At 32.1% G+C, this 19,037-nt stretch overlaps 1 protein-coding gene across 1 annotated transcript; it reads left to right on the plus strand.

Annotated features, from left to right (window-relative positions):
- Nucleotides 1–1,500: 1,500 nt before the first annotated feature.
- Nucleotides 1,501–17,266, plus strand: LOC127728128 (uncharacterized). The gene is made up of 3 exons (XM_052235368.1): nucleotides 1,501–1,554; nucleotides 15,415–15,515; nucleotides 16,098–17,266. The coding sequence occupies exons 1-3, from the start codon at nucleotides 1,538–1,540 to the stop codon at nucleotides 16,889–16,891; spliced, it is 912 nt and encodes a 303-aa protein (XP_052091328.1). The 5' UTR covers nucleotides 1,501–1,537; the 3' UTR covers nucleotides 16,892–17,266.
- The last annotated feature ends 1,771 nt before the right edge of the window (nucleotides 17,267–19,037 follow it).

The raw sequence follows: 19,037 nt of genomic DNA on the forward strand, positions 1-19,037 counted from the left end.
ATTATATGTATAAAAATAGCTCAGTAATACAGGTAAGTTTTGGTCTATTGATTTAATCCAAAATCCTGAACATCATAATATAAAACAAAACTCAATACTCAAATATACGTGACTGTGTATATTTACATCCCCAAATGAGTGCAAAATAAAACTTAGTATTTTTTATTGATGCCGTTTGGATGATGTACATTTAGTTCCTTTATCAAAAAGCTTTCCCGAACCTGTCGCTGGGCATCACGCCAGTGAATGTTCTGTTCAATCACTAGAATCTTCATGCGGTTAAAGTTGAAAGCCTACTGACAATCACCAATATCTGTCCCCTAAAAGTTGCCATCCTGCTCATTGTACTAAGAGCATCCCGTACAGTCAGGCACTCAGAGTCAAGCGAGCTCAAATGAACGTTGATGCATTACATGTGTATTCTCATTGTCAGAAAACTTGCATTCAACAAGATTTATGATTCAAATTTGCACAAAATTTAAAAAGTACAATACTCAAGTACATATTGGAAGATGTATGTTGATAGTGCGCTACAGAATAAAAAAAATATATATATGCAGTTGTGTCCGATCCAATGTCCCCCGGGCTCTTTTTTTAACGTTTTGAACATCGAGATACGTGAATATACATAACGCACTGGTGTTTATACAAATAAATGACTTACAAAAAACTTCCTAAGTTCATGAAAATTAAAACAATGACTCCACTTGTAAGACCATTTTCATGTTTTACATGTGATGTTTGTGTCGAAACAACCGCGGAATATGCTGAAATCAATTCAAAGTTTGTATAATTCGTATTCACACGATGGGAAGACCGGTAAGCAATGAAGCTGATCCGGAAGATGAAAAAATAGAAGTAGCAGCTCCATCGTTGAAATCCCAAGTGTCCGTCGGTTCTTTAGTTCCCGTGTTTACTGACGAGTTTGCCTTAAATGCAAACTTGTAACAAGTAAAACGGTCATTATTCCTGCTGCATCTGTTGCTTTTATCTGTTCCAAAATTAAAGCAAACCATGACATGTTTTTACCAGAATCATAACGTTTAGACACTTCAGAAAGTCACAATGATAACATGTAGATCATAACCAAAAAGCCTGTAAAAAAACACATCATAATTCAAATATTATCCAATTACTGTATTTAAGAGAAAGAAACGTTAAACCCATGTTCTGCAGAAAATCTGTTCTTAACGTTACTAAAAATAAAACGGCGTAAGCGTGTTACGGTAAGTGATACCAGTATTTTGCGACGTCTCTTAACACAGAACTAAAAAATTCGATTTACGAATTTCTTCTTTAGGAAATATTTTGAATTAACTAATTATTTTCTCTTTTTGTTAGTTTTTGGGGTTTTTTTCGTAAGAGGAAACTATTAGAAAGATCATATTATGTATTACTTCATATAAGCTTATTTTAAATTATAGATCGACGAATAACGGATAAGTCAGAGTGATCCAGGTGAGTTGTAAGTAGAATGTATTTACACTGAATTGACAAGTAATAATTAGGTCACAGTCTATACGAATACAACCCGATTATGTTAGCATTTCAGAGGTATTTAAAAGATTATTATTGTTGTAAAATACTTTAAAATTATGGTATACAAACAATAATAGAATAAAATATGAAAGCATGCAGACATGACAACAGCGATGCTGCTCCCTTCAATATGTAATTCACGGTAATCCCGGTAGAGATAATGTTAACTTTTATACAAAAAATCATGTAACCCTAAGTGAATAAATCAGTCATAGTATGAAATTTGCTAATATGTAAGAATATAAAAACATTTTCATGATTGACATAAATGAACTCAACGAATAACCAAAAAGAGTAAACGTGAGATCAGAGAGGTGACCTATGTTTTTGGTTGCAACTGTTTATATAAACGTCTCAAAGAATACGTTCTTTTTACAAATGGGATTTGTGATAAAACTTCCTTGCCGATGGGACCTGATAGTGATAAACTTGCTATTTAATTCTTCGTGATGATTGTATATAACAAGACAAGATAGTTTGTTACCCGTTTATTCGGCCGGTCTAGAACGGTGTGTCCATAACGGACCGTGTCCATAACGGACGGTGTCCATAACGGACGGTGTGTCCATAACGGTACAATAATAAGTTTATATACATTTTCAATTGAATATAACAGTTTATCAAAATTTCTATTTGTTTGACAATAATAGTTTTTATTCTAAAGATACACAGATAAATATATAGCAAGCTGACTTTAATTTACATGTTTTGACCAAGCTGGACAATTGATAGTTGTAGAACTTGCGTATGTGCAGTTCATTAATTAATTGTTATTACAACATGTCACCATATGGCCTACATGTAAACATGTACTTGTAGTTGCATGTAATTTTAACTGTAAATTAAAACAACCTTTCTCAAGGTTACTTGTATGATTTTCTTGATAGATATTTCCCCGTTTTATTTTATTCAATTCAATAAACATATTTTTTTTTTAAGAATATATAAATATATAAATATATAAATATATTTTTAAGCCCATCATATTGTCACATTCCTTCCTTTCTTAAGAAATGTAATTTTATATTTAAGTTTAAATCGGTGACAATATGAATGCTTGCATGAAAAAAAACCATTCATAAACAAAATTATTTCTACAGTTCAACACCATCTAAATGTCCAGCAATGCATAGTTCATACTGTTCTTGAGTGGAACATGATAACTCAGCTGTAAAAGTTCTATCATTACACACTTCGTAACATCAAAGATTGGAACTTCGTAATACAAGAAAAAGGCCCAACCATTAACTGCGGACCGTCGTCATAACCCCGACTCCGGTGGACTGCTCCTCCGAACGTCGTTGTCAACTCCAACAATCCATTTGTTTGTCTGCAACGCCCATCCCCGTCATTCAGAAGTACTGCAACTACTCCGACTTTCGTCGATAACTCCGACCTCCATGCGCAACTACTCTGACTGTCGTCGATAACTCCGACCTCCATGTGATCCACCATCTGTCGTTGATTTTACTCCGACCTCCATTTGATCCACCATCTGTCGTTGATATTACTCCTAACTGACCTAGCTTACCTAGCCTGTTGATTCAGGGTCCCTGACTAGGTTGCTCAGTTATCACCGGCTGGAACAAATCAGGCAAACCTACATGTGATGTTGTAGAACGATTCCCTTTACCAATATAAAGTTATGTGATCGTATAGTTTTATGTACATCTTATCGTCTACGTTGTGTCAAATAATCAAATCCAATATCCAGTGTTATTGTCCAATCGTCATTCTTGTGGTTAGTTTACTCGATTGTTACTTCTCATTGTTTGACAAGTTGAGTACTGGATAATGGTTCTTAGTGACTGTTTCTAGTAGTGGTGCAGAAGCTAGTTTACCATCTCTGGAGGCAGTACCATCGCCCTCAACATTAGTTGACACCACTTTATCGCCACCAAGATATCTAGTGACTATCTGAACCTCTCTATTACTTCCTCGCTTGGCTAAACACCTACACTTAAATTTTTGACTATAATTGCAAAATAAATATAAAATGCCTATAAAGATAGCAACAAAATAAATTAATGCATTTACTAAATTTGATAGCTCTAAGTCGTCCTCAACAAGTTCTTACTGCTTTAATTTGGTAAATGAAATTATTAATATTTTTCTCTAGTTTAAATTAGAACAAAAACTCTGAAATTGTATGAAAAAAAAACCAACTCATAAGATATACTTTTCTCTAGGAAGGACTGAAAATGGTTTTAATAAGGTTTGAGATTCAACCAATACTTTCCTTCTTTTTTCATAAACAAAGCTGTGATTCAGAGATTACTGATATTAATAGTAATTCTAAACAATCAATAATATTTCAGCGATCCATCTGAAGCGACAATTAGAATGAATATGATTAATTAAAACAAAAGTAAATTATTTCATATACACATATATTTATTCATAAACAAGCTAATTATAACGAAGCCTACGTTTACGTCTTGTTAGTCGTGTAAAGACTTGTTAAGATAACAAGAAATATTTGAGAGAAAGTTTAACATTAATTGGTCTTTCTTTTCAGACTGATTGATTTTTCGTTTATTTTTCTTAGGTATTCTAATTTCATCAAAAGACATATTTTGACTACTTTCTGAATTATACCCATCAGAACTATTATCATTTGTCATCTCACTTAAACCGGAAGTTATAGATGACCTTATGACCCTCTTTTTCGTTTTTTTTTTGCTTGCTTATTTAATTTTTTCACCAATAAATAGTATATTCGCCGGAAGATGTATCGCGTTATTGTCTATAACGATTAATGATACTTATTTCCATATATTTAAAGTCCTACATTAATTAGTTTATTGATATTCCAATCCGTGTTTATTAACCTTACCAATGTTTTATTATAAAAACATTTTTATTTTAAACCCCTTATTGTTGATCTCTTTTTTTTTATTCTAGTCATGCATTTCATTTACACATTATTGATTATACATGATTTTCAAATCTTCATTCAAAAAATATATAATCCTATATTTCATTTACCGTGAAATTCTTTTAAGACTTAAAACCCTAAGTGTAAACAAAGCAGTTATATCAATTTTTATCAATTATGCGCTATTTTCTGAAGATAATTCTGTCATTCTTTAAAATACCACAATAAGGGTTGGTTATCTTTTCCATAGAAAAATTGTTACCATAACAACCGTGATTAACACTACCCAACAACGTGCACCATTATTATGGCTTAGCATCACGTATGCCTTATTAAATGTGCTAAAAAGGGTTTGGATTCTAAATAACATAGAATATTTGTTTCTCTAAACAAAAGTGCTTAAGCACTGCCCAACTGCGTCAACCATATTTGAACAATCATGGTTATAACATCGCAGAAATACCCTCAACTTCGTCACAAAAAGGTTCTTAAATGAAACTTTCCTATACAGGCGCTTAATTCGTTGTACAAAAAAATCGTATATTCTAGAATTACGGATTGTATCTTCAGAAAACAACTCAAAATATGAATCAAAACAGAAATTATTATATTCCAAATCAAGATATTGATTTTTATACGACCGCAAAAATTGAAAATTTTTTGGTCGTATATTGGTATGACGTTGGCGTCGTCGTCGTCGTCGTCGTCGTCGTCGTCGTCGTCGTCGTCGTCTGGCGTCGTCCGGCGTCGTCCGAAGACACATTGGTTTTCGCACTCTAACTTTAGTTTAAGTGAATGGATCTCCATGAAATTTTACCATAAGGTTCAATACCACGAAAGGAAGGTGGGGATTGATTTTGGGGGTTATGGTACCAACAGTTAAGGAATTAGGGGCTAAAAAGGGGCCAAAAATAAGCATTTTTGTAACTTCCAGACAATAACTTGTGTGTAAGTGTATGGATCTCTCTGACATTGTACCACAAGGTTCCATATCACAAAGGGAAGGCTGTAATTGATTTTGGGGGTAATTGCCTCAAAATTTTAGGAATTAGGGGCCAAAAAAGGGGCAAAAAACAAGCATTTTTCTAGTTTCATGACAATAACTTGTGTGTAAGTGTTTGGATATTTCTGAAATTGTACTACAAGGTTCCATATCACAAAGGGAAAGCTGGAATTGAGTTTGGGGGTAATTGCCCGAAACGATTAGGAATTGGGGGCCAAAAAGGGGCCAAAAATACGCATTTTTCTAGTTTCCAGACAATAACTTGTGTTCAAGTGTATGGATCTCTCTGAAATTGTACTGCAAGGTACCATATCACAAAGGGAATGCTGGGATTGAGTTTGGGGGTGATGAATCATAAGGGGGTTCAAAAAATTTGGGGGGGGGGATTTTTTTTTCTTTCTTTTTTTTTCTTTTTTTCTCTTTTTTTCCTTTTTTTTTTCTTTTAAAATTTTCCATTTTAAGTTGGTTATTTCTGATTAATATTTAAAAGCAAATAATAATGATATGGTAGGAGATACACACCAAACAGGATGTGTAAATTATTATATAATAAGTATTGTGCAATAGCAAGAAATTTTCAATTGCACAGTATTGCACAATTGCAAGAAATCTTCAATTGCACAGTATTGCGCAATAGCAAGAAATCTTCAATTGCACAGTATTGCGCAATAGCAAGAAATATCCAATAGCACAATATTGCGCAATAGCAAGAAATTGTCAATTGTACAGTATTGCACAATAGCAAGAAATATTCAATTGCACAGTATTGTGCAAAAGAAGATACTTCATATAAATTGCTTATTTCTTGATCAATTTCAATGGGGTTTTATTCTTGAATACTTGGGGTTCTTTAATATGCTGAATCTAACCGTGTATTAAGTTTTTGGATTTTGGGCCCCGTTTTTAAATTGGTCCACATTGAGGTCCAAAGGGTCCAAAATTTAACTTTGTTTGATTTCATCAAAAATTGAATTATTGGGGTTCTTTGATATGCCAAATCTAACCGTGTATTTAATTTTTGGTTCCGTTTTCAAATTGGTCTACATTAAGGTCAAAAGGGTCCAAAATTAAACTTAGTTTGATTTTAACAAAAATTGAATTTTTAGGGTACTTTGATATGCTGAATCTAAACATGTATTTAGATTTTTGATTATGGGCCCAGTTTTCAAGTTGGTCCAAATCGGGGTCCAATATTAAACTTTGTTTGATTTCAACAAAAATTGAATATATGGGGTTCTTTGATATGCTGAATCTAACCATGTATTTAGATTTTTGATTTTTGGGCCCCGTTATCAACTTTGTCCACATTGAGGTCAAAAGGGTCCAAAATTAAACTTTGTTTGATTTCATCAAAAATTGAATTCTTGGGGTTCTTTGATATGCTGAATCTAACCATGAATTTAGATTTTTTATTTGTGGACCCGCTATCAAATTGGTTCATATTGAGGTCAAAAGGGTCCAAAATTAAACTTTGTTTGATTTCATCAAAAATTGAATTATTGGGGTTCTTTGATATGCCAAATCTAACCGTGTATTTAGATTTTTAATTTTGGGTCCCGTTTTTAAATTGGTCTACATTAAGGTCCAAAGGGTCCAAAATTAAACTTAGTTTGATTTTAACAAAAATTGAATTCTTGGGGTTCTTTGATATGCTGAATCTAAACATGTGTTTAGATTTTTGATTATGGGCCCAGTTTTCAAGTTGGTCCAAGTTGGGGTCCAAAATTAAACTTTGTTTGATTTCAACAAAAATTGAATATATGGGGTTCTTTGATATGCTGAATCTAAACATGTATTTAGATTTTAGATTTTTGGCCCAGTTTTCAAGTTGGTCCAAATTGGGGTCCAAAATTAAACTTTGTTTGATTTCAACAAAAATTGAATATATGGGGTTCTTTGATATGCTGAATCTTACCATGTATTTAGATTTTTTATTTGTGGGCCCGCTATCAAATTGGTTCATATTGAGGTCAAAAGGGTCCAAAATTAAACTTTGTTTGATTTCATCAAAAATTGAATTATTGGGATTCTTTGATATGCCATATCTAAACATGTATTTAGATTTTTAATTTTGGGTCCCGTTTTTTAAATTGGTCTACATTAAGGTCCAAAGGGTCCAAAATTAAACTTAGTTTGATTTTAACAAAAATTGAATTTTTGGGGTTCTTTGATATGCTGAATCTAAACATGTGTTTAGATTTTTTATTATGGGACCAGTTTTCAAGTTGGTCCAAGTTGGGGTCCAAAATTAAACTTTGTTTGATTTCAACAAAAATTGAATATATGGGGTTCTTTGATATGCTGAATCTAAACATGTATTTAGATTTTAGATTTTTGGCCCAGTTTTCAAGTTGGTCCAAATTGGGGTCCAAAATTAAACTTTGTTTGATTTCAACAAAAATTGAATATATGGGGTTCTTTGATATGCTGAATCTTACCATGTATTTAGATTTTTTATTTTGTGGGCCCGCTATCAAATTGGTTCATATTGAGGTCAAAAGGGTCCAAAATTAAACTTTGTTTGATTTCATCAAAAATTGAATTATTGGGGTTCTTTGATATGCCAAATCTAACCGTGTTTTTAGATTTTTAATTTTGGGTCCCGTTTTTTAAATTGGTCTACATTAAGGTCCAAAGGGTCCAAAATTAAACTTAGTTTGATTTTAACAAAAATTGAATTCTTGGGGTACTTTGATATGCTGAATCTAAACATGTGTTTAGATTTTTGATTATGGGACCAGTTTTCAAGTTTGTTCAAGTTGGGGTCCAAAATTAAACTTTGTTTGATTTCAACAAAAATTGAATATATGTGGTTCTTTGATATGCTGAATCTAACCATGTATTTTGATTTTGGACATTGGACCATAATAGGTAAATTAAAAAAATTGAAGTTCTTAGACCACATTCTTTCTGTGTCAGAACCTATGCTGTATCAAATATTTAATCACAATCCAAATTCAGAGCTGTATCAAGCTTGAATGTTGTGTCCATACTTGCCCCAACTGTTCAGGGTTCGACCTCTGCGGTCGTATCAAGCTGCGCCCAGCGAAGCATTTTATTTAATCTTATCATTATTCACGCAGTTAAATACTCTAAAATATAACCAGCATCTTAAGATTTTTACTTATTGTGAATTAATTCTAAAATATTAATATTCAAGTGTTTTTAATAATATCTATTCTTTCTTTAAATTAACAGCATCCAAAACATCTCATCATTATAATTAAAATTTGTATGCAAGTCTTTTATATTGACTTATACAATCAAATACCTAATAAAGTCCTTCACCCTTATAATGATTACATCAAAAAATATCAATACAAAAAAAAAACCTTCACCATTGAATCAAGAAAAAATAAATATTTACATTTTCGCCTATGAAATCAACATTATTTTAACAGAACGATGAGTTCATCCAAGTAAACATCTTGAGCATGAAAAAGTGTGCTTACATCTTGTATCCGTATTTCTATTTTTTCCGATTTTGAACCATCAACGCTTTCAATCGAATTAATGCCCTTTTCAAATACCTTTTGAGTGAGACTTTGAACTTGTGTAACCAAATTTTGAAAAACTAACCCTTCATTACATTTTAGTTTAACCATAATGCGAGAAAATGCAATAAAGAGAATACAAAACAGTTACATACCTTAGTATCCTGGTCACGGCACCAAAAATAACCTTTGTATAACAAGACAAGATAGTTTGTTAAAAGGTTTATTCGGCCGGTCTAAAACGGTGTGTCCATAACGGACAGTGTCCATAACGGACCGTGTCCATAACGGACGGTGTCCATAACGGACGGTGTGTCCATAACGGTGCAATCATAAGTGTATATACATTTTCAATTGAATATAACAGTTTATCAAAATTTCTATTAGTTTGACAATAATAGTTTTTATTCTAAAGATACACAGATAAATATCTATCAAGCTGACTTTAATTTACATGTTTTGACCAAGCTGGACAATTGATAGTTGTAGAACTTGCGTATGTGCAGTTCATTAATTAATTGTTATTACAACATGTCACCATATGGCCTACATGTAAACATGTACTTGTAGTTGCATGTAATTTTAACTGTAAATTAAAACAACCCTCCTGTAGGTTATTTGTATGATTTTCTTGATGGATATTTCCCTGTTTTTTTTTATTCAATTAATAAACATATTAAGAATATATATTTTTAAGCCCATCATATTGTCACATGTATAGCATGGAGTTGATGTTTTGATTACAGAAAAATTAATTTTATAATTATATTCTTATTTTGACAATTGTCCAAATTACATAGGAAGACAATGTAATTTGCACTTTTCTGATTTTAAATGGAATAATATATGAAAATAAATTCAGAATTAGTAAAATATTTTGACTTTTTCTCTTTCATTTTCAAATAGTCACTTTTATTCTGACTTATGTTTTTTTTTCAAATTACTTAGATATAAGAAGATGTGGTATGAGTGCCAATGAGACAACTCTCCATCCAAGTCAAAATACTTGCATTTAATACACATTGTACACTATATGGTATATAACATGTGATAATGTTGCTGAAAGCAGTCGCCAAGTCAATTTCGCCATTGAACACGCACTTGCACGGCTTCCTCCACCTCAATTTTAGACTTATGCCTCGAATTTGACATGAGCGGTCATCTCAGTACCAAAATCTATGACAAACGAGACGATTTTAATTTTGAAATTATCAATTTCCCCAGCCTTAGTAGCAATATTCCAACTTCACCTGCATATGGGATATACATTTCCCCAACTCATTCCGTATTTAAGAGCTTGCAGCTGCTACTCAGACTTTATAAAACGTCACTAGTGTCTGAGCAGAAATTTGATGAACCAGGGTTATGTCAAAGAACGTCTCGTCCTTTTTCTAAAAAAAGTTCATCGGAAGATACAAAGACCTAGTTGATAAATATTCCGTATCAACTTCACAAATAATACATGATGGTCTTGAAGTATATATTCTAGGTTGTTTATCATCTTAATTACGTGTTATAGTGTTCTTTTATTTGTCTTTGTAAATTGTTAACCTTGTTTAGTCCATTTTTTGGTAACATCCTTTTGGCGTGGCTCGGTACTTATGCATCCCGCTAATGTGTTGTTGTGCTGTGGTCATTTTTTGTATTCTTGTCTTTCATTTTTGCTTATGTGCTTTTTTATATGCCATTTTGTTTTTCTTTGTTGATATATTTTTTTGTTTTTTTAGTGATTAAGAATATAACACGATGTTGACTGCTGTACCCCTATTTTTGACATTTTTACCTATTATATATGTTTGTTTTGTTCACACATTGTTGTTAGTATAATGGAATTTTATGCGACTGTCATACAAGTGAGAGGTTTGGCTAGCTATAAAACCAGTTTAATCCACCATTTTCTATATAAGGAAATGCCTGTACCAAGTCAGGAATATGAAAGTTGTTTTCCATTCGTTTGATGTGTTTGAGCTTTTGATTTTTCCATTTGATAAGGGACTTTCCGATTTGAATTTTCCTTGGAGTCCGGTATTTTTGTTTTTTTACTTTTTGCATGTAGTGAAAACCTAATTCTGAATATGTATCGAGTTAAACAGTATATGGTTTAACATGTTGGTCCTTTGAGTTTCTAGTTGTAATGCTAAAAACACCTATTCAATAATACACAATTACATGTACTTAAAATCTGAAGTTGGATCTGAATATGAATTTTTAACTCTGAAATTGGTAACCTAGTAAGAATGGGATTTCTAAATATATTGTTAAAGAGACGATGGGGTATGACGAGAGCCATTATTTGATCCCTTCAAACAAACAATTGCAAACTTCAATCATTCAGAATTATGTACATTATGTTGATATATGTCATAATACAATTGAGAATAAAGTCTGGTCGCTTAAGTCTAAAGGAAGTTTTTTTTTATATCACTTGGATGTCGTAAACGTCATAACTTGTATACTATGAACAAGAATCCATGTTTATGTAGTAGAGAATTGATAAGAAGTAGTGGATTCGTAAACGATAATCAACGAGCGACTTTAGTCGCAAGTTGATTAGCGGTTCCGAATCCACTACTTCTTATCAATTCTCTAGCTTAACCCATTTCTAGTAAAACGGCTGTCTGTTTTACGTTTTGACAATGAATCAACGATATTTCATAAAAATAGTTTCGTATTTTGTCTTTTTTATTCTATAATAGCTGGAAATGATTATATCCACACGGTTCGCATCTATATATAGACATTTGACAAGTTAACATAAGTTTAATATAACTTAAATTGGGTGTTAGCTCCCCTTTTTAACACCAGATTTTATTTTTGTATATTCATATTTCATTTAATGTGTAATCATTACAAATTATTTAAATTGAACAGATTTTGGTATATTTAATTTATTCAAAGAGACATATATTAATATACAGAATTTATTTATCTTGTTTTGAAAAGTTAAAAAATTTTAATTACCAAAATTTAGAACCTTCAAAATTTATATAAATAATATTGAGCAACATCATTTGGTATATCTTGTTCAATTATTGGTGTAGATGTCATAAATCTGCATTTTCATAAAGCTTATTTTAACGTTATTGCATTTGGCATATATCGTTCACCGGTCAATAAACTAGTTTTATCTGTGGTATGCATTCTGAATCCCCATCAGAATTGCTCTTGCTACGGATATACAATTAATAATTATGTTGATTTCATAAACTTACCATCAAGCTGTTCATAGCCGTGATCGTCTAGTCGTGATATTAACAGTGCAAAGTTCGAACCTTGTACCCGGAATGAAATTTTTCATTGTAATTTTTTTTCTGGACCAAAATAGTGTTTTAATCCTAGAACATGTAGAAGTATTATATATTTCATTTTCATATAATGGCGATGATTTTGTTTCTATTTTTACTGTCAAAGAGGTAGTTTTAGCCCATTTCTTTAAAAGAATATAACACCCAAAATAAAACAAATTCAATAAACATGAACAAACCAAGATATATATATTTCATTAGATTACAAAAGCGAATAATCAATTAGACAGAAATACAGTAAAATAACAAATATTGACAATTAAGCGCTTTAAGAGTACTATTCAGAAAATGATTGATGTCAGCCATCGTGGTCTAGTGGTATCATGCATAGACTGAAGACTCTATTGGTTATGAAGAAAATACGCGCGGGTTCGAATCCTACACATGCCACTCGTTTTTGAGAGGATAAAAGATCGTAAGTTAAAAGTTTAAAATTATAATATAAGTTCTCTTAAGTTAATACTGTGGTCAGTGGATTCTTGAAAAATAATCTACAGTTAGAACAATAGACTGACGTCAGAGAAATGGGTTAAGTCGATAGGACACCATGCCCTGCTCTCAATATCCTATTTACATGTTCATTGAACCGCGAAATCTAGGCCAAAACTACTTTGTGACAACACTTTAATTAACCAACAATCAATCTAATTTGTCATACATTTTTTGAATATTCTTCCCATAATGAACATGTGCAGTACTAAGTTTCATGTTGATGCGACCACAACTGCATGGTAAACTGCCTTAAACCAAAACAAAAAATAACCTGATACACATGATCACATTTCCAATATGACAAATGTATACAGTGAATCGCGAATTCTGAATCAAAACCCAAATTTGACCTATGTCTTGAAAAGTTCCCATCATAAATAACATGTGAACATATAATTTCAAGATGATAGGACCACAACTTAACTGAAAACTACCATAACCAGAAAGTTTATTCTGAAACTCAATATCACATTTCCATTTTCATTACCCAAAGGCAAAATATGCGTCAATACCCTTATTGAGCATATTATATTTTAAAAGGTTAACATCATACAAAACAAATGAATAATTGTACTAAGTTTCCAGTCGACATAACAACTTTAATCATGGTGTACTACATTTACCTTAACCAAAACTGAACAAACGGAGTGACTATTTTTTAATGGATGGACATACAGATCGGAAACGAAATTCATCAACCTATCATAGACGGGGCATAGATCCTATGGATAAATAGGTTCACATTTTGTCATATATAGCTGACTATATGGTATAGGATTTGCTCATTGTTGAAAGCCGTACGGTGACCTATAGTCACTTAAACCCGCTTCATTTAGATTCATTGGCTAATGGCTATTACCACATCTGTTTATTTTATATTACCAGTATTCTGAACTGCTGAAATTATGTCAATTTAACACTATAGGAAGATCTTTGAATATTGTGTTCATCGATACTAAGTAAACAATAAATGAACACGCATGGTCCTACACTCTGTCGATACTTTAAAATGTTTAACTAAATATATTTAGGCATTGTCCTACACCCTGTCGATAGTTATATTTTGGCATTGTTCAATGTTATGCTTTTCATAGACTATTCATGACGCAAATTTCTAAATCCTTTGGATGTGTACTGATTGGTATTATAGTCTGAGAAAACATGGTTTATCTATATGTTGAAATTGGCTCTGAACTAGCGTTCAGTAACTGCGAACCCTTAGTTCGGTATCTTTGTTTTTTCCTTTTTGTTATATTTTTGTTTTGTTTTGGAGGTCAGATGGGGTTATATTGTCATGCCGATGTGATGAGTTAAGCCATTTCCAACTGGTTGTTACATTTTGTTCTTATGTTGTGCTGTTACATCATTGTACTAGATTAATTTAAGGGAGGGTTGAGGATTGACATACATTCATAAACCCGCCACATTATGGTTGTGCCTGTTCCCAAGTTTGGAGCTTAGAATTCAGTAGTTGCTGTCTCTGCCATATTTGTTTTTCGTTTTTTATGCCCCCGCCGCAGCGGAGTGGGCATTTAGTGTTACCATTTTCCGTCTGTCCGTCCGTTCGTCGGTACGTACGTCACAAAATTAGTTACCGTTCTCTAACTTTAGTTTACCTCAACCAAATTTTATGAAACTTATACACAAAACACAGATCAAGTTTGAATTTGGGTGGCGTCACCTCTACCGTTTTAGAGTTATGTCCCTTTAGAAATGGAAAAAATGCTGATTTATTTTGTTTTCGTTCTCTAACTTTTGTTTGCCTTTACCAAATGTTATGAAACTTGTACACAATGCTTATTACCACAAAACTCAGATCAAGTTTGAAATTTGGTGGCGTCACTTTTTACGTTCTCGGGTTATGCCCCTCTATATATGGAAAAATGCTGAATAATTTATTTTTCGTTTCCGTTCTCTAACTTCAGTTTGCCTCCACCAAACGTTATGAAATTTATAAGCAATGCTTATTACCTCAAAACACACATCAAAACCACTATGCAAGCGGAAGGGGGGGGGGGGGGGGGGGACTTTCTCATTTGTTTTTTTTTTTACATTTTTTAATGTAGTGACATTGAAAGCTTATTGTTAATTGAAGGTCGTACGGGGACCTTTACAATTTTTTTTAGTTGTTTGCCTTTTCGACCGCTGGTCTCTAGTGTATAGTTGTCTCATTGACAATCATACAATATCTTTTTAATTTATAATATTTAGCATTTATAATTTGGTTAATTTACATATATGTTTAGCAACAGTTTTACCCTAAATTTAACATCTTTGTTAATACGATTTATGGCAAAATATGTTGCTTAGACTGTTTGTTTATATCTTAATTAATGAATGATAACATCAACAAGACAATTTTTTTTTTAGTTTTCCTTAAATACATAAAGTTTGAAAACCTAAAGGAATAATGTAAAACAAGATTTAATATCAATAATGATATTTAACAGACTAATGTCTTGTATGGAAGTTGTTTGATAGATTTATAATACATTTGAATACTTACCATGAGTAACATAACGGGTGCCACACCTAGTTTGTCATGTATACGCTAAGATCACAATAAAATTATATAAGTTTATTTATTTTCAGGTCTAACCGGGCCAAGATATTCATTTTTTAAATCCTCCCCTCCCCCGAACTCCCGAAAATCAAATGGTCGTGAGCAAAGGCTATAAAGTTTAGTGCATTATTATTTTTCAGAATTGTTCGGCAAATTAACTACAGTATGGAACATGTATCTCCGTTTATTTGTAAAGTTCACTTACCTGGAGGTTTCCCTTATGAATCATTTGATAACGCCGGTAATGTATTAAACAGCTTTGTGGTAGATATTATATTACATATGGTGTAGCATTCTTCTTTTTTCATTGGTTATTACGATCACGTGGCTTAAAGTGTATTTAGGTATATGGACGCTATGTTTCTATTTATATATTATATATTGACGGTCAATATTAAAAATCTTGCAAAAGACAATTTTAAATACACAGAAAAAACATTGAAGTCCATTTCAATAATACACTATTTACACACGTATCGTATAAATTAAGGACTTTCACTCAGTCAATTACGTTTAATACATAGTGGACCTATTAGATTATATTGAACCTCGGAATACGTCCTCGGTCAATATCTGAACATGTCCATATATTATATATTAATTGACCTCGTCAAAAGTTCATAATTGATAAATATACTACCCGGATACATATATGCATCATTTAAAGTTTCTAAATAATATCTATTATTAAAAGATTTTTTAAAATGTAAATGCAATCGATTATATGATTTTGAAGAAATAATATGAATTATGTTGATTTTGTCATATTTTGGTGGAATTAAACTGATTTCTTTTCATTTAAATAATTTCTTCTATTTTCTAGCTGGAAAGATAAAACCAAGGAGCTTACTTATGGTAATTGAATCTTCAAGAGTAATAAGTTTTTGGCCAAAGAAATTAGAATCATTTCTGGACATGGAAAGGATATCACGAAGTAACCTGATTTATATAGCAACAATTCAATTACAAGTATCTCCTTCAGTATATTTGCTAGATACCCCGAAATATCCGCTCACAGTAACACATTCTTTAGTCTATATAGGAAATTCTTCGAAACGTATTTCCAGTATCCTTAGTTGTCCAGAAGTGCCAAAACCGTATGCACAATTTGATGTTCATCATGTTCTTGTCGATCCAGCTACCCGGAAACCAACTGCCTTACCACTATGGTGGACGGCTAAGTATGGTAGCTTGAAGTCGGAAGTTGTTCGTCCATTACAAATGGATCATTTGTTACGACCGGACCAATGTTTAAAAGATGAAATAATTGTTCATCCCCTTGATTGTGATGTTTATGAGCATACAAGCTGGTCAAACTATGGAAATTTTTGTTACGACACATGTTGTGTTTTTGCACGAAAGTCGCTCTACAAAACCATCAATAGTCAGTCATTGAAGAATGGACTAAAATCAATCACCGTTTCATTCAAGAAGGAATCCCTTGAATTTGAATCCCTAAATATCTACTCATGGGATGATATTCTTGCACCAAACAAGGCTTACTTTGAAATTCTAAATCAAAATGGAGAGACATGTTGTCAAGCTTCAATTGAATTCTTCTCTTATTCACCAGAAGAAGAACTAAGATTGGAAACTCAAGCAACGTCAATACTTTAATGGATAAAATGACTGTTAATATTTTATGATATTCAGATTAAGGATTATATTTTTTCCCATTGCACCAATTAGGCAGCAACCAATTAACTTCAAAAGGGGGGTGGTATTTTGTCTGATTTCAGAAATTTTTTTCTCGCACAATTTTTTTTTAGTTTTTCAACGCTATCAATCAAATTATTTGTTTTCTTCAAAATTTAACACTATAAGGTAAGGTGAAAATCTGGATTTAGAATTTTTTTGTCATCTGCTTGACCACAATATTTTTTTTAATCAAAATTGGGGATCAGAATATTTTTTTAGGAAAGAACATAACCCCCAACCCCTTGAAGTTAAATGGTCGTTCCCTTATAATTTATAAATTGAAACATGTCCATATGCCGTTGGTTTTCCTTGTTGTTTCATATATTTTCATCCTGTGTTGTAAGGTCGTCCGATGGCTTATGACTGTTCACATCTTAATCCAATATAAAAAAGAGGCGAAGGATACCAAAGGGGCATTCAAACTCATAAGTCGATAAAAAACTGACAAAGCAATGGTTAAAAAAGAAAAAGACAAACAGACAAACAACAATACACAAAACACAACATAGAAAACCAAAGACTGAGTAATACGGCACCCACCAAAACTGGGGATAGAATAAATGTCGCTTGCAAATACAATGCTCGAGTAACTTTTCCTTTTTAAGCAAAAAACACTAAGGCATATCTGTAGTACTTTTATTGTCGAGCCTTCGACTTTTGTGGAAAAAGCGAGACATAGCGATCCTACATTCCGTCGTCGTCGTCGGCGGCGTCCACAAATATTCACTCTGTGGTTAAAGTTTTTGAAATTTAAATAACTTTCTTAAACTATCCTGGATTTCTACCAAACTTGGACAGAAGCTTGTTTATGATCATAAGATAGTATCCAGAAGTAAATTTTGTAAAAAAAAAATTCCTGTTTTTCCGTATTTTACTTATAAATGGACTTAGTTTTTCTGCCTAGAAACATTACATTCACTCTGTAGTTAAAGTTTTTAAAATTTTAATAACTTTCTCAAACTATCCTGGATTTCTACCAAACTTGGACAGAAGCTTGTTTATGATCATAATATAGTTTCCAGAAGTAAATTTAAAAAAAAAATCCTGTTTTTTCCGTATTTTACTTATAAATTGACTTAGTTTTTCTGCCAGGAAACATTACATTCACTCTGTGGTTAAAGTTTTTAAAATTTTAATAACTTTCTTAAACTATCCTGGATTTGTACCAAACATGAACAGAAGTTTGTTTATGATCAAAAGCTAGTATCTAGAAGGAAATTTTTATTAAAATTTTGTACTTGTTTATCCATATTTTACTTATAAATGGACTTAGTTTTTCTTCCAGTTAACATTACATACAGTCTGCAGTAAAAATTTTAAAAAACATTTATTAGATTCATAAACTATCCTGGATTTTTACCAAACTTGGACAGAAGCTTCTTACAATAAAAAAATTGTATCGAGAGGAATATTTTTATTCAATTTTTCCTCATCTCATTTTTGTTGAGTCCGCGATTAACAGCAAAAGTAGGCGAGACACTGGGTTCCGCGGAACCCTTACGAATTTTATTTATTGCACGTGTAAATAATGCTAGGTTTAAACGGTTATTTTACGGTGTTATTTTTTACAATTTTCAGAAGCTCTATGCTTTTCACATAAGACTAGTTAAAATTTATGACGTTCAAGAGTAACCATATATCAATTTCGTTTTTAACGTCATTGGCACCACGTTTGACATTTACGACAAATATTTTTCCAAAGTTGAATAATCGATAGACATTTTAGACATTAAAATTCCACGAGGTATTTAGGTAATTTAAATTCGAAAACTTTTTCGACATTCGCAGCTTCATTATATGCGAATTGATAAACTGGTTATTTTGGTGTTTTACGAACCGATTAAACTTTCACAGAAATTCAATGTTTGTCGAAAGTTTATCTAACTCTTCTTTCAGCTTTCGGTTAGCCTGGTTTATTCTCCATTTTTTTCGGCTGATGAGTACTAACGAGTAAATCTAAAGATTTTTTGCTGAAGATGATTGGGAATGCAATATAAACATAAAATTTCCACATATGCCAATAACCAACATTGTTCTATTAAGGTTTGATTGATTGATTGTTGGT

Source organism: Mytilus californianus, unplaced genomic scaffold (genome assembly GCF_021869535.1).
Source record: "Mytilus californianus isolate M0D057914Y unplaced genomic scaffold, xbMytCali1.0.p SCAF_2, whole genome shotgun sequence".
In the NCBI taxonomy this organism is placed as follows: Eukaryota; Metazoa; Mollusca; class Bivalvia; order Mytilida; family Mytilidae; genus Mytilus; species Mytilus californianus.